Here is a 26011-nt window from a genome sequence, read left to right as displayed (position 1 = left end):
ACCTTTCATCATTATGAGCAGCCATTCTGATCTAATCAATCAACACTGGCTATATATGCCATGCAACTGCTGTCTGCCCCAAGAAAGATATTTCCTTCAGCCAAAATTCACACTTCGACAATTTGGCATATAGCTGTTTCTCCCTCAAAGTCTGCACTACAATCTGCAGATGTCTATCATGCTCTTCTGCATTCCTCGAATAGACCAATATATCATCAATGAATATCACAACAAACTGGTCGAGGTATGGTCTAAAGATAGTGTTTATCAGATCCATAAAAGCAGCCGGAGCATTAGTTAACTCGAATGGCATAACTAAGAACTCATAATGGCCATAGCGGGTTCTGAAGGCAGTTTTAGAAATACTCTATTCTTGTACTTTCAGCTGATAATAACCTGATCTCAAATCAATTTTGGAGAACACAGCTGCACCCCTCAACTGATCAAACAAGTCATCAATGCGGGGTAATGGATATCTATTCTTTATTGTCACCTTATTCAACTACCGATAATCAATACATAAGCGGAGAGTGCCATCCTTCTTCTTAACAAACAACACTGGCACTCCCCAAGGTGACACACTAGGGCGAATAAAGCCCTTGTCAAGCAATTCTTGCAACTGCACTTTCAACTCTTTCAATTCTGCAGGTGCCATTCTATATGGTGTTATGGAGATTGGGTCCACACCAGGCATCTCAAACTGCACCTCTCTTTCTGGAGGTAATCCTGGCAGTTCATCAGGAAATACATCCGAAAAGTCACATACCGTAGGGATGTCCCTCAGTGCTGGACTCCCCACTTGGGTGTCTATCACATGTGCCAAGTATGCTTCACACCCCTTTCTGATCATTCTTCTGGCTAGTGCAGCCAAAATGATGTTTGATGGCAGTAAATGCCTCTCCCCATGTATTACCACATCACCGTACAAAGGGAAACCAAAAGTGACTGTCTTCAGTCTACAGTCAATCATGGCATGATGCATGGCTAACCAATCCATGCCTAAGATGATATCATACTCTCTGAAGGGCATTTTAATCAAATCTGATAGGAAAACATGTCCTTGGATCACCAAAGGATAGTCTCTATAGATTCTGTTGACTGGAACCTCTTGTCCTAACAGACTAGTTACTAGCACTTCAAAACCGATTTGGACACATGGAACAGCAAGTGAACTGACTATGCTAGCACTAACATATGAATGGGTTGAACCCACATCAAACAACACAAATACTTCTTGATCAGAGATAGAGAATGTACCGACTACCACATAAGAAGTCTCAGCCTTATCTCGCTGTCTCATCGTATAAACTCTGGCTGAAGCACTTCCTTGTGCTGACTGACCAACAGTGCCCTAACTGCCAGAAGCAGTGCCTCTACCTCTGCTTCTTCCTCTGCCAACTGATTGTGAACTTTTGGAAGCAAGACTCTGAATAGATCCTTCTGCAGTCGTAGGAGCTGGGCCATATTTAGGAGCACTAGTGCAGTCTTTTGCTAAATAGCCCTTGCCTCCACAGTTAAAATAGGCTCCAGTGGCCCAATAGCATTCCCCCCCATGAATCTTGCCACAAGTCTCACAGGGGCGGGCAGAATATGAACCCCTGCTCGACTGCTGACCAGACCTAAGGGGTCTCTGTCCAGAAAATTTGCCCCTACCAAATCTTCCACCTCGATCCCTGCTGGGTTCACTAAATTTCTTTTTCTTTCCAGAGGTACCACCAGAACTTGGTTCTACTGACTTTTCCCCCTTATCTTTTTCTAATTTCTCAACTTTCTCTGATTTTTCTTTTGTTGGGGTTGCTTCTGATTCAATCCTTTCTAACTCGAGTGCTTGAGACATAAGTTCTGAAAAATTGCTGTGCCTGAATCCCACTACTTGCATTCTCAAACTGGGCTTCAAACCAGTCTCAAATCTCTTGCATCTTGCCTTGCTGGTAGAAAGGAGACTCCCAGCATAGTGACTTAAGCGGGAGAACTCCCTCTCATACTCTGCCACTGATCGGTTCCCTTGTTTCAAACTCAAAAATTCTTGCAATTTCTGATCAACATATGCGTCTGGGATGTATTTCTATCTGAATTCTCTGATAAAGTCATCCCAGGTCAGTACTGGTAGTTCAGTTAAGCGTTGGGGCATGGTATTCCACCAATCATACGCATCCCCTAGTAGTAGTGACACGGAGTATTCAAACTTCAATTCATCTTGGCAGTGCAACTTCTTGAACACTTTGTCCATTCTTTCAAGCCATTGCTTTGCCTCTAAAGGGCCCACTGTACCCTTAAATTCTGTGGCCCCATACTTTAACAATTTATCATACTGTCTGGCTGGAGGCAGTGGTTGTGCCACAGGTGTCTAGGGTGGAGCTTGAGCAGGCATACCCCCAGCCATTTGTTGAAACATCGCAGCCATCTCATGCAAGCGTGCAGAAGCTGCGGTATTTGTGGGGCTGGTGCTACTGATCCACTGACGTTTTGTAGAGCTGGGGCTTCCCCTTGTGCCTCAGCTTCAACAGATTGCTCGACTGAGCGATCCCCTTCTTCCATTTCAGTCTGAAGTTAGGGTGTCTCCTGAACAAAAAACACAAGGAGATTTCCCTTCGTTAGTTCATATTTATGATGTAATGCACTGTATGTAACAAATAAGGACATTGAGCAGTTGTACTTAACAAAGAAAGACACAAATTCTCAAGTTAAAACATACTTTAAAAACCTGGCTCTGGTACCACTAAAACATGTCATACCTTACCCCTCTGTAAAATATAACATGATCCCGTAGAATATCTAATGAACTACCGAACTTCACCTACCGATAACTCATTAAGTACCCTACAAGGGATTTTAAAATAATTTTCTTACTTTTTATAAGTGGTGAACATTTTCTAATTGGTATCAAAACATTTAATTAAAGTTGAAAGCTAGTTGAAATTTTTGGCCTATTTTATTTTTTCGCAAATTTTATAAAAATTTTGACAGAGTTCCGTCTGTATTTTGAGAAAACAGTTCTTCAAATACCTGAAAAAAAGCACTTCCAATAATTTTCCTCAACAACTTCTTCAAATTCACAATTATTTCAATCAATTTCAACACATTTATCAACTTCCAAAATTCAAACCCACCATTTCCAATATCCACAATCATCAAATATCATTAATGAATTTCATTCAATTCAAAATAGATGCTACCCTTCATATTTCATTAATGACAGTAATTTATATGCACCATTGCAAAAAAATTTACATCAAAAGAAATTCAACTAAATTTTATTACAAACTTTATAAAAACTTTGTACAAGCTGCTCAAGACCAATTTTTACATGTCCATACATTTATGTGCATCACAAACATCAAAATAAATATTTACAGTCGGGGTATAAATTATACCCGATATAACTTCAGGATGAGTCGCTCCACAATCCTCAGCAGCTCACTCTGCTGCTCCTCTAGTCTCTAAATCTGCGACAGCAATAATAGCTATTGTTGAGTACTGGGACTCAGTGGTGTACAACATACTAAAATAATCTTTATGCAGAATTAAAATCACATTTATTCAAAATTTGGTCTGAATATGAGGATTAAATACAAAACATGAATTATGAGATTTTAATCCAAACAAGTTTATTTCGAAGTATCAAAACACATTTCATAAAACCCATAGTTATATCATGCCATTTGAAACAAATATAATCTCAATAGCCAGAGGCTATGGAGAAATCACATCGCAAGGCTAGCTAGCTCAAATATATGGATATCCATTCAATTTCCTCTTCTACTGGCACACACCTCAACACTTCATCCAGAGAAGGAATCAAAATTTGAAACTGATTACCCCCACTAGTCATGCTAGTGAGGTGTTCAAATATATGGTCATGACACTGTGGTTTCAAAACTTATCTTAACAATTTGCTAAACATTGCCATTTCAAATATACACAATTAACTTTCAACAATTTAAATCAAAGCATCATAAATAATGTCACAATTCACTATTTCAAATTATTCAGAACAATATGCAGAAGATAATTTACAAAAATTATATGTTATACACAAACCTCAAGCGAGTCAACTCTTGGCCTTGACTCGATTCCTTGGGTTCTTTTCCGGTGTTCTTTTCAACTGAAACACACAATTTTACAGTGTTTCAGTACCATAACTTAGCATAAATCCAAAAATAAATTTAACTTCACTTTTACCTAGCTCTAATGTGCTAAACTCGACGTTCTTTAAATTTTGTGTTTTGGGGTTACTATTCACTATACTATTCAAGTCAAATTGTTGACTTTCTAAGGCTTAATAGGTATGGGAATTCCAACTTCAACCACATACCACATTTTGGTCACTAAATTTGTTGGTTTTGGTTGTTTACTCAAATTCTAAGTCTTTTAGGCAATTTGGCAAATTTTCAGTTTTGGTGTCTAAAGTTATACTGTTCCATTGGTCATTTTTCTGTTAGAATTTGGCAAAACTTCCTTCATAGAAAATGTTCCCTATTGTCTTAAGTTTATTCTCCTTTTTGAATCACTCCAATTGGAGTTTTTTAGCTCAAGTTATAGCCATTTGAACCATGGCTACCGGATTGGACTCAACCCAGATTTCTGGGCAAATTTTGGTTCTAACAGTTTTAGGTCACCAAATTTGGGTGGCTAAATGACTTGGTTAATGGCATAATTTGCATTTGTGTTCATCATGAAAGTTTTAGGTTTATATCTCATCTATCCACTGGTAAAATTTCAGGTCATTTAGACCTGCCTAGCTCAAGTTATGGCCAAATGAACAAACATTGTTCATTTGGTCAGTTTGTACAGCGCAGACTGAGATTTTTCGGATTTGGTCAATTTATTCACTAGGTTTTGGTCACTTTTTAGGCATGCTTCCTAAATGAAAATTGTGTCATTTAGTGTCTATTTTCATTCCCAATTGGTCTCATACCAATTGGACTTGTAAATTTTCAGTTTTGGTCCCTCAAGGGACCTTGGCAGCATGACCACATTGAATCCAAATTTGCTTTTGGTTCAAACACTTCTAACACATTCCATTTGGTCACAATTGGCCATTTCTCACTTCAAACTAGGTCCAAGACATCTTTTACCAATTTTTCACATTTTTTTCTCTAACCCTAAGTGTCCAAACCCTAACCACACTAAATTGCTGCATTTAGCTAATTCAAAGCCTTTAACCAGAATCATGTAACTACTTGAGGTTCCTATTCCCATCCTAATCCAATCAAATTATGCAAATATACTCCCATACACATGCTGGCCGAAATTCACTTGTGGTCCCTCAACAAAAATTTTCTTTTTATTTAAAGTTTATTTTCAAGTTCAATAAGTTAAAAATGTAGAAATCAAACTAAAATCGTCAAGTTTGCTTACTAACCTTTCTTAGAACTTCAAATCCTTCAAATCTCTATCTTTTGTTCTTCTTTCCTCTTTCAATCTTCTTCTTAGATTGAGATAACAAGCTCTAATGAAGTGTTTATGGAAACTATTAAGGTTTAGTGAGGAAATTTAAGCTTAAGTGCAAGCTTCAATGGAGGACAACCATGGAAAGGGAGAGAGAGAGTGAGGGCGGCACATATGAGGAAGATGAAGACTTTTGTTTTCTTTTCCTTTCTTTTTTATGTCTTAGGAAGACTAAAATATCTAATTAATTGAATTTATTAATTATACTATCTATGGCATCATGTATGATGTCATGCATGATGTCATCTTCCTTCACTTTTTTATTTTCTTTTTTTTTTTCATTTATTTTTTTTATAGTTCTTTAATTTAATTCCTGACTCCAAAATTTTCTTTTCTCCAATTTTATTTGACAGTTAGGTCAGGAGTCAGCTCTCGGGGTCAATTAACCAAATTGCCCCTCGCCGGTTCAACCCGGTTTGTAAATAATTTAATATTTCTTCCGGCTCCCTAACCTAATTATTTGACTGGCTTAACAACCTTTTTCCATGATTTTCTCTTTTCCACTGTGTTCGTAATGGTCCTAAGGACCGCGGCGTCACATTTTACGGTTCGAAATTTGAGTTTAAATCGACTTCACAGTCATTCTCGAGAAGGTCACCCATCGCTGTGACTCTCGACTCGTTTAACTTCTTATGTTCTATTTTTCTTATTTATACTTAACTAATTGACAATTACTAATTATTTGTGTTTATGGCTTCTCTAGTTGTCTTAAGTGTGGTCCTAATTCCCTTAATTATCCGGACCGACTCTAATCACCGGAACAGTAAAATATACTAAGCTATACAAATAGGGGTGTTACAATTCCGGTGATGACTAAGATCACGGAACACAAACTTAATGGTTCAAATTACCTGGAGTGGAGTAAGACTATTAGGGTCTATTTGCATAGCATTGATAAGGATGATCACCTTACTAAAGATCCACCCACTAATGATACACGACAAACTTGGCTAAGGGAGGATGCTCAGTTATTTTTGCAGCTTCAGAACTCGATTCACAGTGAAGTAATTAGTTTAATTAATCACTGTGAATTTGTTAAGGAATTGATGGATTACTTAGATTTTCTATATTCTGATAAAGGGAATATCTCCCGTATTTATGATGTTTGTAAGGCATTCTACCGTGCTGAGAAAGAGGATAAGTCTCTCACGGCTTATTTTATGAATTTTAAACGGGTATATGAGGAACTTAATGTATTATTGCCTTTTAGTCCTGATGTGAAAGTTCAGCAGGCCCAACGGGAGCAACTGGCTGTTATGAGTTTTCTTGCAGGCCTTCCTTCAGAGTATGAGACTGCTAAATCTCAGATTCTCTCCAGTTCTGAGATTTCCTCTTTGCATGAAACGTTCACACGGGTCCTTCGTACAGAGAGTACCCAATCTTCACAGCCTGCCAGTAGTGCTCTTATTAGCCGTAATCCAAATGGACAACAGGGTAATAAAAGAGGAAGTAGATGAGGAATTACAGGCAACAGAAGTAATTAGCATAATGGAGAGGCTAGTTCTAATCAAGACTCAAGAGGAGTCATTTGTTATTATTGCCATGAGTCTAGTCATACAAAATATAATTGTCTGCAACTTCAGAGGAAAAATCAGCGATCACAGATGGCAAATATGGCAGCAGAGGATTCTACAGTATCTTCCTCTAAGAAAACTATTTTGGTATCTGCAAAGGATTTTGCACAATTTTCCCAGTATCAGGCATCTCTAAAGCCTAACAGTTCCCCTGTCACTGCAATCGCTGAGTCAGGTAAATCCACTACATGCCTTATGTCTTCCTCATCCAAATGGGTTATTGATTCTGGTGCGACAAATCACTTGATAGGTAATTCTAGTCTTCTATCTGCTTTTCAGTCTATTCTCACTTCCTCTACTGTTACTTTAGCTGATGGTTCTACTTCTTGTGTCATGGGTTCTGGAACTGTGAACCCGACTTCATCAATTTCTTTATCTTCTATTTTGTGTCTACCAAAATTCTTTTTTAATCTACTATCGATTAGTAAACTTACTCGTACCTTAAATTGTTCTGTTTCCTTTTTTCCTGACCAGTGTCTGTTTCAGGATCTTACGACGAAGCAGATTATTGGTAGAGGATGCAAGTCAGGTGGTCTCTACACTCTGGAAAATCATGTACCACGGTCGCTTGTTTGCTCCAGTACCTTAACACCTCTTGAAGCTCATTATAGATTGGGCCATCCTTCTTTGTTTACCATGAAAAAGCTGTGTTTTCAGTTTCAGTCTTTATTAGTACTAGAATGTGAGTCGTGACAGTTTGCAAAACATCATCATTTGCCTTCTGTGTCTAGAGTCAATAAACGGGCTTTATCCCCTTTTGAGTTAGTTCATTCTGATGTTTAGGGTCCTTGTTCTGTTACTTCTAAAACTGGATTTCATTATTTTGTTACTTTTATTGATGATTACTCTCATGTTGCCTGGTTATATTTAATGAAGAATCGTTCTGAGTTATTTTCTATCTTTTGTGCCTTTTATAATGAAATCAAAACTCAATTTAATATTTCTGTGTGCATATTAAGAAGTGACAATGCCAAAGAATACTTTTCAGCATAATTTCAATCTTATATGACATAAAATGGCATTTTTCATCAATCTTCCTGTGTGGATACTCCATCCCAAAATGGCATGGCTAAAAGAAAAAATCGGCATCTTCTTGAGGTAACTCGTGCTCTTCTTTTTCAGATGAAAGTTCCTAAACACTTTTGGGCTGATGCAGTTTCTACGGCATATTTTTTGATCAATCGTATGCTGTCTTCTGTCCTTAATGGGGATATTCCTTATACTACTTTGTTTCCTATAAAATCTTTATTCCCTATTGAATCCCGTATTTTTTGTTGTACCTATTTTGTGCGTGATGTTCGTCCACAGGTTACTAAATTGGATCCAAAATCTCTCAAATGTGTATTCCTTAGATACTCCCGGCTCCAAAAAGGGTACCGCTATTTCTCTCCTCCTCTTAATCGTTATCTTTTTTCTGCAGATGTCACATTTTTTTAGTCCACTCCATTTTTTCCTCAATCATCTGTGTATGAGAGTTAGGGGGAGGAGGATGATCTCTTAATATATACTGTCCAACCAATGTCTAATCCTCTCCCACAGCCTGTTTCTTCTGTCTCTAGACCTACTTGACCTCCCGTTGTTCATGTTTATTCTAGGAGATTGGAGATTCCTGACTCAGATCCTCCACACGCTACTTCGTTGGGAGATCCTATACCTCATACTGATCATGATTCTGATCTAGACTTACCCATTGCTCTTCGTAAAGGTAAACATTCATGTACTTACCCTATCTCTTCTTTTGTTTCTTATAATCAATTGTCTATTTATTCTCAGTGTTTTGTTACTTCTTTAGACTCTGTTCCTATCCCTAATACTGTTGGTGAGGTACTGTCTCATCCTGGCTGGTGTGCTGCTATGAAAGAGGAAATGGAGGCTTTAGATGTTAATGGTACATGGGAACTGTTGCCTTTGCCCACTGGTAAGAAAGCTATTGTTTGCAAATGGGTATTTACAGTAAAGGTAAATCCTGATGGTTCTGTGGCTAGGTTAAAAGCACGCCTTGTAGCAAAAGGATATGCTCCGACATATGGGGTTGATTACTCTAACACTTTTTCTCCTGTAGCTAAACTTACTTCTATTCGCTTGTTTATCTCTTTAGCAGCTACATATGATTGGCCCCTGCATCAATTGGATATCAAGAATGCTTTCCTTCATGGTGATCTTCAGGAGGAGGTGTATATGGAGCAACCACCTGTGTTTGTTGCTCAGGGGGAGTTGGGTAAAGTTTGTAGGCTTCGAAAGTCTCTTTATGGCTTGAAACAAAGTCCTAAAGCATGGTTTGGGAGATTCAGTGAAGCAGTACAGGAATTTGGTATGCAAATGAGTAAGTGTGATCACTCAGTCTTTTATAGGCAATCTGAGGCTGGTCTAATTCTCCTGGTAGTCTATGTGGATGACATTGTCATCACTGGGAGTGACTTTGCAGGTATTTCATCTCTTAAAACCTTCCTCCAAACCTAGTTTTAGACCAAAGACTTGGGATTGTTAAAGTATTTCTTATATCGAAGTTATGAGAAGTAAGAAGGGTATTTTCTTGTCTCAAAGAAAATATGTCCTCAATCTATTGACAGAGACAGGAAAATTAGGTGCTAAGCCTTGTAGCGCACCAATGACTCCAACTTTACAACTGTTAGCAGGAGATAGTGAGTTGTTTGAAGATCCAGAGAGATACAGGAGATTGTTAGGAAAATTAAACTACCTTACAGTCATTCGTCCTAACATTGCTTATGCCATTAGTGTGGTAAGTCAGTTTATGTCTTCCCCAACTGTTGCTCATTGGGAAGCCTTGGGACAAATCTTGTGTTATCTGAAAGGCGCTCCAGGAAGAGGTTTGCTATATGGTAATCATGGGCATTTGAATGTTGAATATTTTTCAGATGCTGACTGGGCTGGATCTAAGGTTGACAGGAGGTCAACTACTGGATATTGCATTTTTGTTAGAGGAAATTTGGTGTCTTGGAAAAGCAAGACGTAGAGTATAGTTTCTCGATCTAGTGCTAAATCTGAATACAAAGCCATGGCACAATTAGTATGTGAGGTAATGTGGATACTTCAAGTACTAGATGAGACAATTTTTAAGATCTCCCTGCCTGTGAAATTGTGGTGTGATAATTAAGCTACTCTCCATATTGCTTCTAATCCGGTGTTTCATGAGCAGACCAAACATATTGAGATTGATTGTCACTTTATTCGTGAAAATATTCAACAATAGATCATCTCAACAGGACACATTAAAACTGGAGAGCAGTTAGGAGATATTTTCACAAAAGCTCTGAATGGAGCTAGGATTGACTACATTTGTAACAAGTTGGGCATGATTAACATCTATGCTCCAACTTGAGGGGGAGTTTTATGGAAAGTCAATCACTATATTATTTCTCTGTATATTCTATATTATGTATTCCTATTTAGGATTTCTTATTTAGGATTTCTTCCTAATTAGTAGAACACAATTATAGGAATCAATTGTATATATATACCCATGTACAAATTAATTGAAATTAAAGAGAATCATCTCTTTCTACAGCAGCCAAGAAAGAGTTAGAAAGTGAAGGAAAATTTAAGATTAGCCAAGAGAAAATTATGCTCACAAGGTTAGTGCTAGTTTCACTCTCTTCTTCCTTTCTAAAGTTGAAATTAAGGTTGAGCATGAATAAATTACAAGGAAAAAGGTTGAAATTTATGTATGAATTTAGAAATCTAAATTTTAGCCAGCCTTGGTGTGTGGTTAGTTTGACGAGTTTGATGAGTTTAATTATGTTTATGCATGATGATGATTGTATATAAATGAATTAGAATGGAGGATTGAATGGTTTGCATGAATTGGAGGAAATAACAAATTAGGGTTTGGAGAAAATTGGGGGTTTTGTGGTATGATGCAAAAATTGAAGTGTTTAAGGTCACGTACTGACCATTTGATGATAATTGGTGGTAATTTGAAGTGAATTGTTGAATTGAATTGAGGATTGCATGAGTAGATTTGTTGCTAGAATTCTGGACCCCCTGAGTCCAATGTGTTTGTGTGGTCATAACTTGAACTATGTTGCTCCAATTGGTGTAAGGCTAATTGAAGATGAAATTAGATACATAATACCAAAACTTTGATGAAGAAACCTGGTGTAGAAAACCAATCTAGGATGACCTAAAAATTGACCAAAATCCGGGTAACTAATTCTGTACCTGGAAAAATTGACCAAATGAATAGTATTTATTCATTTGGTCATAACTCAGAGTAGGAATGTCCGATTCACCTGAATTTTATATCAATGGAAAGCTTAGACAATTTAGAACAACTTTCATGAGGGACATAACTCCATATTTTTACCAGAACTTAATGAAATTGTCCACCAAAGTCAGGACACCAAAACTACTAGAATGGATTTCTGCCTAGAATTTCTGGAGAAATATGCAATCTGGCCAGTTATGGTATGTAGGCCATAACTAAAGCTGCAAAACTCCAAATGGAGTGATTCAAAAAGGGAATTAAACTAGACACATAAAGGAACAACTTTCATGAAGAAAGTTTTATCAAATTTTTACTTTAGAATGGTCCAATGGAACAGTAAACATTAGCCATGAAATTTGAAAATTTGAAATATCTTGAAATAAGCTTTAAATTGAGATTGGCAATTAACGCCAACATGTGTAAAACAAAATGTGGGATCTTAGTGTAATTAGGATTAACATATTTACTAAGTATGAAAAAGTCCACTTTTTGAGTGAATAGTAAAGTAAATAGTAACCTCAATAATATTAATTCAAAGGACCAAAACTTAAATTGCTAATGATACTTCACTTAAATGATTTATGGTATATTTAAATCATGTGATTAGGTAGATGGGATTTGTATTCTCATCACAAATAAAACTTAGGAGACATAGTTAATATTATTTGAAACATAAATTGTAAATTACTATAAATGAAATATTAAATGTATAAATGATGTGTAAATAATATTTGGGGACTTTCCCTTTTATTGAATAAAAATGAAAATTTGTTTTAACCTAGGTACATGTGAATTGGTGTGATAGATTAGATAAGAAATTGTAAATGAACTATATAAATGAAATTTATGAACATATGCATTAGATAAAAATGAATTTGGACATTTTATTTCCACTAGGAAATAAAATAAAACCTATTGACACTTAATGGTACATGAGTGGAAATAAGAGGAATCATAAATACTTAGTAAGCAAAAATATTTCTTGAATTGCAAATGATACGTTATATAAATTGTGTAATGAATAAATGAATCATATTAATGTATGAATGAGACATTAGTTCTCATTATTATAGAAAGTAAAAATACTTTGAGTACAATGGTATAGAAGGATAATTGATGTTAATTGCGATCATATGAATGATTAAATGAATGTATAAATTATAATGAATGCATAAATTATGTAGAATTGTATTTTAGAAATTTATACTTCTGCTAGGAATATAATTGAAATATTGTAAATTATTATTGGAGCTTATAATGAAGTAATGAAATAATAAAATATAATAATACTTAATGGTACTTTTGTGCTCATGTATTGCCTAGACACGTGTGTCAGATTGGATAGATTGACATGCCAATAGGGTATTGTTTTAGCAGTACTGCGTAAGGCTTTATGCCTGTATTTATGGCTTATATGTCCGATTATCTGTTATCATGGCTTTTAGCCATACTAATATGTTATCATGGCTTTTAACTATACTGATTGCATACGTGGTTGACGTTCCGTATTTTACGTCCCATGGTATAACGGCCCGAGACACCACGGTGTCCAGTGCCCAGTGACCCGCTTATCCAGTTTAGTCAATCTGTCATAGGTTACTTGGGCAGTGTAATTTATTGAAATAAGTTAAAAATATTAGCAATTAAAAATATTAGAGATTAACTAAATGAGTGAGAAGACCTAAAATAAATTAGATTAGCTCTAAGAATCTATTTAATAGAAAGAACTGAAATGAACTGGACTGATGTTAAAATTTATCTATTATGAAATGACTCTGAGAACGCTAATTATTATAAAATAATCTAAGATAACCTAACAAGTATTGAATGAAATGATAAAAAGATTAGCAATAGAAATATAACTTAAATAAATATTATAAATGCACCTTTTCATAATAATATAAAGTTAAGAATAATATTCTTAAAATTTTTGTGGATTGTATATTATTACTGTGAATTTAGGAATTAAGTGCTTCTGAAGAAGAATTAATTAGAAAAAAAGATAGTTGATACTAGAAGTATTATATTAAATTAGATTAACTTCTAGAGTATCTAAATTATGATCCATTCTTTCTTTATTTGTATATATTATTTTCTTGTTATATTATTGCACCACTAAGCAGAAATGCTTAGCACGATGGATTTGTTTCCCTCGTGCAGGTACTGAAGACAAAGCTCAGTGAATATTAGACTGGGATTTTGGAGTTCGGATCTGTAAAGTGTTCAATGTTGTTACATTCTCAGCAATGCATATAGATAGGGCCCATATAGGTCATATTATGTATTTTGTATATTATAATTAGTTATTTTTTGTAATGTAAATTATGAATTGTATATTGAAATATAGATTATTAAATTGTAATTAATTTGTAAATCATGTAAATTATGAATTTATGTAATCAGTCTATAAATCATGTAAATTAATGAAACTTGAGAATTTCTATATATAAATTGTGCATGAATGAAAATGCATGGAAATGAATATGAAATTGAAATATATAGATGATATTTGAAATATGAGATGATTATGAGAAAAATTGATAAAATTTTTATTGTAGAATGTTATTGAAAAATTTCAAGCAGGTGAATTGTGAAACGCGCCAAGTGGCAATACAATAGGGGAAACTCCGTCAGTTTCTCCCTCATAAATAAATTGAATGATTAATTAAAAGGGCGAGAAGAAAAAATCTATTTAGGAATAAAGTAAGATAAGATAGGGATCTCCGACACCGAGTGTGACATGCCTCGCTCGCCTACATTGTAGACGGGTAAGGGTGTCACACCAATTGCATTAATTATTTTTAATTTGCTTGAGGACAAGCAAAGGTTTGAGTTTGGGGGAATTTGTTACACTCATTTCATATAGACATTTTAGGATAGTTTTGCATCCATTTTGCCCTTATATTTTAGTATATTTTATGTTTTTAGCTTTATTTTAGCTTATTTGCTAACTTTAGTTACTTTGTATTTGATTTTTATAATTTTGTTTTTTTTTATAGATTTTTGTGGCAAATTGAGGGCCAATGAGTGCATTAGGAATTTATTTGAAGAAATTTAGAGTTCTTTAAGCATGGAAGAAAGTTGAAGAAATCAAGCCTTGGAAGATTTAGTTGGTCGAAATTTGCTTGAGACTTTGCTTGTGATGTTGCTCAGGGTATGTCCTATTCCTTAACCTTCAACCTGGGCAAGCCACAAGTCAAGCACAGCTTAAATCCTACACATTCAAGCTTTCATCCCAAAACCTGTCGAGATTTACTTAGGATCCTACTTGAGATCCTGCTTAGGGTAAGCGGCAGTGCTTAAGGTGCAACTTAGGTCAAGCTAAAAGTCAAGCATGAGCAGAAAAACTCCTTTTATCCTAAACCTACCAAGACTTGCTGAAGGTCTGCTTAACCTTAAGCAGGCAGTGCATGCAGAGGTCGAAAATTGCTGAAGATCCTACTTAGAGTAAGTAGTACCCTAAGTAGAATGCCCAGAATGTGGATAACTCTGCTGACATGGATATTTTTACACCTCATTTTCCATCCACTCCTTAGCTCTTATTTATTTTTAGGGCAACTTTAGGGACCATATAAAAGCATCATTTTCTAGTTTTTGCCACAATAAGGAAGGAGAGGAAACAATAAGAAAGAAAAAGTAAAGAAAAATTACGAGGATAGAAGGGAAAAGGGTGCCATCAATTCTGCAGAAGAGGAGCTGCTGCAGCCATTTCTGAAACCTCCAAGACTCAGAGTTTTTGGCCCCTCTACCTGGGTCTTTCTATTTTTAGTCCCCTTAGCATGTTTTTGTTTACTTTTCCATCAATTTCTCTTATAAATACCAACATGAGTGAGTAAACTCATGTTTTTGTTTACTTTTCCATCAATTTCTCTTGTAAATACCAACATGAGTGAGTAAACTCTTTGGATTTCAGAGTTAGGAAATATGTTTTAGATTAATTTGTGGATTTGGACTGATTATTTTATATAAATATGAGTTTTGATTCTTTCCTTATGTGCTTGATTTACTTGCCTAATGTTGGTACCCATTGGGTATTGTGTTAATTTTTTATTGAATGACCGAAAGGTGAAGATCATTGATAGATAATCAAGGATTGGAACTTAATATTACCTAGATTTAGAAATAAACTAGGGTTTTAAGAGGAATTAATGATTGGTTACTAAACTTAATGGGTTTTATAGTAATTAAATATCATACGAAAGTAAGTTTGGTTATTTTAGAACACACTTTGATTTACTTGAAAAAGATATCAAAGAAATTTAGAATCAATCACCTTCAAACTCTATTTTCCCTTAAAATTGGAATACCTAAGACAAATCTCAATTAATTTATGCATAAACCCCCAACTCTGGAATCATCTTTATCATAATTAGACTTTGATTTAAATTACCCATTATTAATTTAGTTCAATTGCATCTAAATTTAGAATTTATTTGCTTGCTCTTTACCCATTCCAATTAGATTTATCAATTTACTTTGCTCATTTATATTTACCATTTATTCATCAATCATTAGCCCAAATAATCGCTTCATTCATAGTTTGGTACTCAAACAGCAAATCCTCATGGGAACGATACTTGACTTATCACTCTATTACTTGATACGACCCGTATATTTGCGGACACATGCATCAGTAGATGATGTTTTTTATATATATTCTTTTTTTTTAATTTTTAATTTTATTATCTTATTGGACTTAATAAGGACTTTTGTAGTTGAAATCGATACTCCCTTGATAGTGCTACGGTTATATATAGCATTCGTTGGGAGAAAATATCATACGATAAATATGCACTAACATTTAATGTTATTTATCCTTAAACTTTGTTTATTGTCATTGTAAAGCATAAATGAATTGGAAATTGCTTTCTTTCTTAAATGAAATGTGTATTCTTCATTTTCTGTGTGCAATAGTGATATCGTGGATAAAAATATTTGCTTCTCAACTTGTTGTCCTACTATTATTTTCGCTTGAATTACATTTCTCTCAAAATCTTTTTAAATGTTAACCACTGGATACATTCAATTATTAGTAGTTCGTCAAATGATTTTAATCTTTTTAAATGGCTCAAGAGCTATTTTAAATAGTACATCTCGCCCTTTATCGAAATTTTTGCACTTACCCAACATATTACATGTCTTACTTTTTTTTAGGATCATAATCGATGATACTTATTTAATTCATAATGTTTTAGGAATTTCCTATATAATAGTCATAAAAATCGAGTATAAAAGAAAAAGCCATGAAAATAAAATTAAAATTGTTTTAAATTTCAATTTGATATTATCAAAACATAAAAAATTACTAAAAAGTAAAATTTTGATTTCTTTTATTAAAATTTTTATTACAATCTATCAATTTTTTTTAATATGAATTTCTGATTTTTTTTTATTTAATTTTTATACAAAACGAACTAAAATTTTAGAAAAAAAAAATGAAAGTAACGATTTTTAAAAAATAAAATTTTGATTTTAGTTATTTTTTTATAAAATTTTATTTTGAATTATAATTAAAAAACTTAATTAAATAGAATTTAAGTATAAATAGAATTAAGGATTTTATATTTATATAAATTCTAAAATTAATTTAAATAATAAAAAATTAAAATAAATAATTTTTAATAGCCAATTAATTTTTTTTTTAGTTGTCATATTAACAAGTCACTATGGGTATATTTGGCAAAGTTAGTACCCCCGCTAGTATTTATATATATTATAGATTATAGATAGATATAAATTATAGATCAATTATATTTTTTATTTTTTATTTATTAATTTTTTTTATTTTAGTTAATTACTTATTATAAAATTTTATATTTAATTAAAGTTAAATATAAGTAAGACTAAGAATTTTAAATTTATACAAACATTAAAATTAATTTAAATAATAAAAATATAATTATAACTAATTTAAAAAATGAAGAGCATTTTTTATAAAACCAATATTTCACCTTCCCACATTTATATATAGTATACATTGATCAGAGAAATCATCCTCCCATGATGGGTCAACACGGTTTTAGTCAACATAAGTGGTTATGAATTTAGCGCACAGTAATTATAAATGCAGTGTAATTATCTGATAAGAACCCTAAAGAGTTTAGAAACCTTAATTAAATAAAACATTATTAGGTAATGAAGATTGGTTCAGTTGGTAAGACACACAGTCTTTTGATAGACAACCTGTAAACTCCACTGTAATCTCTAAAAAAGGTTAGTGATATGTCCTGGTCTTGGATTGGAAAACCTCCCTTCACTTAAACTTTATTGTCAAAAAAATAAAACATTATTAGATAATGGGAGAGAGAAATCAATATCAGAAAAATACTGCTAAGAAGAAAGAACTCTTTTTTTTTTTCTCCATCTTCTCTGTGTGAACTCAAGAACATCAAGGATTAGATAGCAAGAAAGCAATTTTCTGTGAATCTTTGGTGTTCTAGCAGTCTACTGATAGCCATATCTATCTCTATTGATTTATTCGTTTTCATGCGATTTCTCTATTACTGATTCAAACATGATTTAATGAGTTTATGCATGTCCATGGGTCAAAATCAATGATTTTTTTTTTTAATTTTCCCATCAAAATCAAAATTTGGCTTCATCACATGTAAAATAAATAAAACTAACTCAATCTGTTTGTATATATTTCTATCAATACGTAGACATTTTTCATTTAATTAAAATTTTGGCTTCTCTCAGCTTATAAATATAGTTGACTTCGTCTAATTTTAATCTTAACATATTTGATATATAATAATCCCCAGGTTAGAAAATTCAACAAAAAAGAAAATTTGTTAATATTTTGTAATGGACTTTTCTAGCACGGAAAACTTAATTCATATTTCTTCCTCAAATTATATAAGTGTAGTTTGAATAAAATGCATTTATTATTAAAAAAATATATATAATTTATAACCCACTATTCATAATGGAATTTTCTGATTGATAGATGTACCAAAAAAAAAAAAAACTTCATAATAAGACTAGTAAAACATATAGCAAGACCAAATAATACTCGTCTTATTTAAATAGCACAAAGACTTTTCTTCATCTTACATCCTTGTTAGTCAAAATTTGTAGCCAAAAGAAAAAGGATCAAGAATAGGTCAATTCTTAAAAATTTGTAAATAATCAGCATATTTATAAATACCCAATAATTCGTTATTAGCTTATATATGCAACAACTCCTTTCATCTCAAAGCAAATTCAAAGATCAATCCATTTCAATGGAGTTTCACATTCTTTTAGAGTTTGTGGGAACATTAGGAGAAACCCAGAACATCATCTTCTTCAAAAATGGGAAGCTAATGACCTACATCACCTTACTCACCCTTCTCATCAACTCCCTCTTCTATATTTTCAACATCTTCTCCATCAAACCGTTGATCAGAGACTTTCTCACTGAGCAAAATCTTGTTATTGCTGCAACTCCTGGTAGCCCTGAATTCGCCAATATTTTCATCAATATGAAAAGAGACTTGGGAATTTTCGTTGGAGTTGAATGGATTTACCTACTTGTCAACTCCATCATCTCCTTATTCTTAGCCACTGTTACAATCTCTGCATCAGCTATGGCGTTTAGAGGATCAAAAGACATGACATTCAAGACCTTGCTGTTGAGAGCAGCAAGATCATGGAAAAGGCCATGTGTTACTTGGTTTTATACAACTCTCTTGTGCACAGGTTATATTTGCCTTCTGCTAGCTATTCTATTTCCTCTGTCACTAATAATCCAACGTCCAGGTCCATTATTTTCTGCCTTGCATACCGTGCTTTTCGTCGTGGCCTCAATTTTATATGTCTATATGACTGTTATCTGGACATTAGCACTTGTTATTTCAGTTCTTGAAGAAATGTATGGAATTGAAGCGCTTGGGAAGGCAGCACAGATTGTTAAGGGCATGAAGATACATGGGTTTCTTCTAAATCTTGTATTCATTACATTATCTTGTGTACTGGTACAAGGTTTAAGGTTGATTTCTTATGAACAGCCTTTGGCAACTAAGGTAATTATTGGGTTTGTTGTCATTAGTTTTATCAGCTTGGTTAGGCTGGTTTGGTTGGTGGCATATTCCATCTTCTACTACCAATGCAAGAAGATCCATGGAGAAGATCAGGTTGAATTGCAAGAAAATGTGGGATACACTAAAATTCCCACCACCGCACCAATACTTAGTGAAAATATTCCTTGATGGGAGGGAATAGATCTTTTTCCATGTAATTTTTTTTTATTTTATGATTATTTGGTTTAAAATAAAGTAAGTATTACTTTGTTATAAAAAATAATGTGATTTAATGAAATTTTACAATTTATCTCATTTAACTTTTGTAAAATGATATTTTTTTTTTCCTAAAATAGTCAATTAAGAAAAATTTTATTAATTTAATGAAAAAAAATATATCTTCAATATTTTTCACATCTTAAATTTTAATTAAAATAATATATGTTAAATGTGAAATGCTAAATAAATACATCTTATTTAATTTTATTTAGAATATTTTTTAAGATTATTAAAAATATTATATATGTTCTTTTATATGAAAAAAATTTTATTTTTTCTATTAAATTAGAGGAGAATAGTATATTATGATCTAGAAGAATTAAACATTTCTGATAATTTAATCAAAAATCATTTAGAGTAGAGAAAGAGAATCCATATAACCGATCCCAAATTTTTGAGATAAAAACTTAATTGAGTTGAGTTTTTATTAAGTTAATAAATATTTTGACTGCTTTATAAAAAAAAGTATCATTTTACAAAAACTAAATGAGATGGATTGTAGGGTAATTTAAGATATTGAAAAAATTTTATTTTTTTTTTGTTAAGTTAATTAAATTTTTCGTAATTGACTTCTTTACAAAAAATAGTATTATTTTATAAAAATTTAATAAAATAAATTTTAAAATTTAGTTAAATTACTTCATTTTTTGTAATAAAGTAATTTTACTATATTTTAAATTTAAGTAACCATAGAATACAACTTTTTTTTTTTTAATATATTCACAATAAGACCTAAAATTTTACTTGGTTTTTAAGCACTAATGACCACCTCGCATTATGCTGATCTTGGAGCCTCCATAGCCATTTGAAAAGAAGCGCCTGATTATGCAAAGTGATGTTTACAATTCGGAGTTCTCTGTTTTTGGGCTGCATCAGTGATTGCCAGTTGATTAGCTGTGATTTCTTGACATTACAACGGCTGGACCAAAAGAAGTTTCTAATTAATTCTCATTCTTCTTCCCTACTTGCTTAAAGAGGTAATAGATTGGCAAATTGGACACCATTGATTTGATTAAAGCTAGCCTGCCATGATCTTGCCTTTCCAACAACCAAGCCGGTTTTCAATCTTATGTATCACAGGTAGCCAAGTAGCAAAACATGACGTACTCTGCAAGAACACCAATAGCACAACAAGCAATATTTGCAGCCCTGCAAAATAAGCGAGTCATCAACGTTAACGCCAAAGAGAGTTGACTTACGGAAATTCACCTTCAAACCAGACAGAGTGGAAGCATCTCAAAATTCGAAAAGGTATACCAGAAACAAGAAATGAGAAAATGCTCTCTCGTTTTTCATTGAAAACTGGATGACTAATATATGAGTATTTATACTACTCTAATGTGTATAGAAGAAGCTAGATACAAGGTCAACAAAATACATCTATACTACTAATCAAATTACAATATTCTCCTCACTATATATGCTAATATCTCCCCCTCAAGGTGGATCTGGTGGTAAGTCCACAAGATTCGGCTTGGAAATAAAGGTATTGTGAGAAGCGACATACAAAGTTTAGTAAACACATCTGCCAGCTGATGGACAGAAGGCACGTGAGAAGGTTGAATAAATACTTTTCGTAACTGCTCTCTAACCAAATGACAATCAATATCAAGATGCTTTGTACACTCATGAAAAACAGGATTATTGGCTATGTGAATGGCAGCCTGATTGTCACATTTGATAGGAATGGACAGCTGAAGTGAAGCTCTAAAATCTCTACGCAAATAAGAAATCCACAAGAGTTCACACACAGTAGCACCCATGCTGCAATACTCTGCTTCAGCAGAGGATTTAGAGGCACTAGAAAAGGAAGAAGACCCCCAATCTGCATCATAATAAGCTCTTAACTGAAAATTAGATGCAGCAGGGAAATAAGGCCTCTACCAGGACAACTCTTAAGATATCTCAACAAATGACAAGCAGCATCCCAATGAGGCTTGTGAGGAGAAGCCATAAACTGACTTAAATGCTGCAATAAATAGCTGATGTCGGGTCTGGTAATATTAATATATAACAACCTGCCTATGACTCTTCTAAACTTATCAGGATCTCGCAAAAGTTCTCCATCTTGAGTGAGATGCAGCCTTTTAGGAAGAGGAATAGCTACTGGTTTTGCAGACACCATACCAGCATCTTTTTGGACATCTAAAACAAATTTTCTTTGGCTAATGACAGTGCCAGAATCTGATCTAGCAACTTCCACACCTAAAAAATACTTGAGAAAGCCAAGATCCTTGATGGTGAATTTATCATGCAAAGCTTGCTTAAGCTGCTCAATAGTTATGACATCAGCACGTGTAAGAATGACATCATCAGCATAGATCAATAAGGTAATAAAACCATCATTGGAATCCTAGGTAAACAAGCAGTGAACATGAGCTAACTGAGGAAATCCCAAAGACTGCAAGAAGGAAGTGAATTCAAGGTTCCATTGCCTAGAGGCTTGCTTCAAGCCATAGAGGGATCTCTTGAGTAAACAAACTTGACCAGGGAGAGCCTTGGCATAACCATCAGGAGGCTGCATGTAAACTTCTTGTTCCAGAAAACCATGCAAGAAGGCATTATTTAATTATGTCAAGTTGAAATATAGGCTTGCTTCAAGGTTCCATTGCCTAGAGGCTTGCTTCAAGCCATAGAGGGATCTCTTGAGTAAACAAACTTGACCAGGGAGAGCCTTGGCATAACCATCAGGAGGCTGCATGTAAACTTCTTGTTCCAGAAAACCATGCAAGAAGGCATTATTTAATTATGTCAAGTTGAAATATAGGCCATTTATAGGTTGTGGCCAAAGCTATAAAAATTCTGTCACAACCTTTGCCACTGGAGAGAACCTCTCTTTAAAATCTAAGCCTTCAATTTGGTTGTAATCTTTAGCAACCAAACGTGCTTTAAATCTATCCACCTCTCCATTAGGCTTGACTTTCACCTTGTAAACCCATTTAGAACCTATAGCCTTCTTGCCTTTGGGTAAATTAGTTAAAATCCAAGTACCATTTTTTTCTAAAGCAAGTAATTCCTGGTTCATTACTCAATCCATTTTGGACCAGTTGAAGCTTGAAGATAAGTACCAGGCTCATAAATCTGAGATACTAAGTTAAGGTAAGAATGATAAGCTGGTGTAAAAGAAAAAACTGTATTACCTGAGACTGCCGCAAATGGAACAGATTGAGTTAAAGAGGTTAAAACAAAGTCTTTCATCCCTGTGGGCCTAGAATGAACTCTAGTGCTTTTCCTAAGTGGTGGAGAATGGTGCAAAACTGCACTAGAAAGAACAAATTGTGTGAACTGTTGTAAATCTAGACTGAAGAGATAAATTAGGAAAAGAATTAGAATGGATAGAAGGATCAAAAGAAGTAGAATCAGTAGAAATGAAATGAACAGGCAAAGGAACATCAAAATTAGAAGAAGAATGATTTTCAGAAGAAACAGGTTGTGCAAAAGGAAAGATGGACTTATAAAAAATGACATCCCTACTGATGAAAATCTTTTTGGTGACTAAGTTTTGCAGCTTATAGCCTTTCTGAGCACTAGAGTAGCCTAAAAATAAACACCCATATGCCCTCTCATCAAATTTATCTCTGCGGGGGGAATGATTAACAACAAAACATAGTCAACCAACAACCCTCAAATGATCATAAGTAGGTGGTTTATGAAACAACTCAAATAGAGTTTTCTAGTTCAACCTTTTAATAGGCAACCTATTATTGATGTAGGTGGCGACAAGTCTACATTCAGACCAATAACTTTTGGGAAGGTTAGCTTGAAATCTAATGGCCCTTGCAACATCTAACAAGTGTCTGTGCTTTCTCTCCACTACACCATTTAACTGGGGTGTATAGGGACAGGTAGTGTGATGGACAATGCCTTTAGATTGAAACAATGTGGCACACTTGTGATCAACAAATTCAGAACCATTGTCCGATCTAATGAATTTGACCTTGGTGTGAAAATGTGTCTCTACATAACTAAGAAAAGCACTAATGACTGAAAAACACTGATCTTTGTATCTAAACATATGAGTCCAAGTAGCCCGTGACATATCATCTACAATTGTAAGAAAAAACTAAGCTCTAGTAACAGAAAGAGTGGCATATGGGCCCCAAACATCAATATGTAACATTTCCAGAAGTTGACTGGCAACAAAATCACTCAAAGGGAAAGGTAACCTGCTTTGCTTAGCCAAAGGACATAGATCACAAAGGTAAGTATGATCAATTTGATCTTTGTAAACATCTATATGAGACATTTTTTGAAAGGAAGTGTAACCTAATCTAGCATGCAAAATAGGAAACTATGAAACATGAACTGAATTTGAAGAATATAAGCTCTCTTCGTTGGAAGTATTAATAGAGAGATTGGTGTTTACAAGGGACGCCGAACTAGAATTAGTTAGCTTACTGATTTAAGCAAGACAAGACTAAATGGTTGACATATGAAAACTAGAATCATAAAAAATGTAAAGACCATCCACCTCTTTACCAACTGCCACAGCTGCCTTAGTCTTCAGGTCCTGGAAAAGACAACAAAAAGGACAAAATAAGACTGGTAAATTGGTATATTTGAGAAGTATGATCATTGACAACAGTTTAAGTTTGAATCCTGGTACCAACAACACTTTAAACAAAACTATATTATGATGTAATTGTACTATACCCGTTTTAGTAACTTTAGTGGTGCCATTAGGTAAGCAAACAATAATGGGGAACAAAAAAGAGTTAGCATTGGACATTAGGTGGCTATTAGTTAAGACGTGGTCTGAAGCCCCAGCATCTATGATCCATGAACTTGTGCTTATCATTCTAGCTTAACAAACCAATTTACGAATGAATTTACCAGCAAAATTATAAGAGCTAAAAGCTGAGTACGCATGACTTGTACTTACCGTGTTTATAGCTGCAATTCCTTTGCCTTTAACCAACTTGCTCTTTTTCCATCTGCAATAACTCTAGCTTACTTATTCAGTTCCTCATACTTAAAGAGATCAATAGAGGCACTTTTATCTAGAGGTGAATCTGAGATAAATTCTTTAGTAGCTACATTTCTACAATCCACTTAAGCAGCATATCTGGCTTGAAAGCTATTCTGATTGGTATTCCTATTCCTATTCTTGAACCAATCTGGAAATCTAGTCAATTTAAAACAACCGGTCACAGTGAGACCATCCATGTTACAATAGTCACAATGCCCTTTCTTAAGGTCGTATTTCTTAAAATCTTTGCACAAGCCTTGTATACTACTGCATCAATATGCTCAGTGATATTTAACTGTACTTCCCTTTGAGTCTCAACCCTTAACACCATGGAATATGCCTTGTTTACACTTGGCAAAGGATCAGTTTGAAGAATTTGGCGCCATACCTGATCATACACATCACTTAATGCCATAAAGAATTGCATAAGCTTATCTTTATCATAGATATCTGTTGCTGTTTTCATAGATCCACATGTACAAGAAGGAATTACTTCAATGTTAGCCAATTCATCCCAAAACTGCTTCAACTTTGTGTAATAACTAGCTATAGAAAGATTCTCTTATGATATTGAAACAATTTTCCGTTTGATCTGATAAATCATAGGGTCATTGCTCTCCCCACACCTCTCAGCCAATTCCTCCCATAGCGCAAGAGCTGAAATTGTGTAAATGAAGCCTTTAACCAAATCCTTCGAGATTGAATTCAGCAACCAAGATGTGACCATGTAATCACATCTCTTCCACTTTTCGAAATCCTTAGATCCCTCTTCCGGCGCTTCCACTTTTTCATCAACAAAGGCCAATTTATTCTTCGCTCCTAGAGCAAATTTCATCGCCCTACTCCATGCTCTGTAATTTTTCCAGTCAACTGAGCAGAAGCGAGGATCATACCGGGATTATCAGACCCTTGCAAAGCCAGAAAATCATTTGGTGCTTCTTGATTTTTCACAATCTCTTTAGATGGATTCATAGTGCTGCAAACCCTAGCTTTGCTACTCTTTTCCATTTCTTCAATGGCCAGAACAATTTCTTTCTCTCAATTTTCTTACTAGGAACGGTTATTTTTCTCTCAAACCCGCTCTGATGCTATATAAACTTATAGATACCAGAAACAAGAAAGTGAGAAAATGCTCTCATGTTTTTCATTGAAAGCTGAATGACTAATACATGAGTATTTATACTACTCTAATGTGCATAGTAGAAGCTAGATACAACGTCAACAAAATACAGCTAACTACTAATTAAATTACAATATTCTTCTTGTTAGAACCTAATTTAAATACGTTTGATTTAGTTTTTAATTTTAAAATTACTGCATTTTAAATTTTAAATAGTGATATAATCTTAATTAATGATTGAGATTTAAATTTTTATTTTATTTTATTAAATTTAAGTGCTATATGAACAGCGCATCAATTAAGATTATAAATTGAATTGTACAAAGAGTTTATTTCTATTCAATAAAAATATTTTTTAGTTTTCACATTAATTTTTTGTTTCAACAGTAG

The 26011-nt window shown here is 34.0% G+C and overlaps 1 protein-coding gene and 1 long non-coding RNA gene across 2 annotated transcripts; one reads left to right on the top strand and one right to left on the bottom strand.

The window, feature by feature from the left end:
* The first annotated feature begins 18411 nt into the window (after positions 1 to 18411).
* Positions 18412 to 19568, top strand: LOC131171879 (uncharacterized). The gene has a single exon (XM_058132009.1). The coding sequence runs from the start codon at positions 18426 to 18428 to the stop codon at positions 19440 to 19442; it is 1017 nt and encodes a 338-aa protein (XP_057987992.1). The 5' UTR covers positions 18412 to 18425; the 3' UTR covers positions 19443 to 19568.
* Positions 19569 to 20175: 607 nt separating this feature from the next.
* LOC110669104 (uncharacterized) lies at positions 20176 to 25797 on the bottom strand. Its single transcript, XR_009142529.1, has 3 exons — positions 24415 to 25797; positions 24004 to 24042; positions 20176 to 20681 (listed from the first exon to the last, which is right to left on the bottom strand). It is a non-coding gene; the product is annotated as an uncharacterized LOC110669104 (long non-coding RNA).
* Between the last annotated feature and the right edge of the window lie 214 nt (positions 25798 to 26011).

This window comes from Hevea brasiliensis, chromosome 13, assembly GCF_030052815.1.
Source record: "Hevea brasiliensis isolate MT/VB/25A 57/8 chromosome 13, ASM3005281v1, whole genome shotgun sequence".
In the NCBI taxonomy this organism is placed as follows: Eukaryota; Viridiplantae; Streptophyta; class Magnoliopsida; order Malpighiales; family Euphorbiaceae; genus Hevea; species Hevea brasiliensis.
This window is presented reverse-complemented; position numbering and strand designations above follow the sequence as displayed.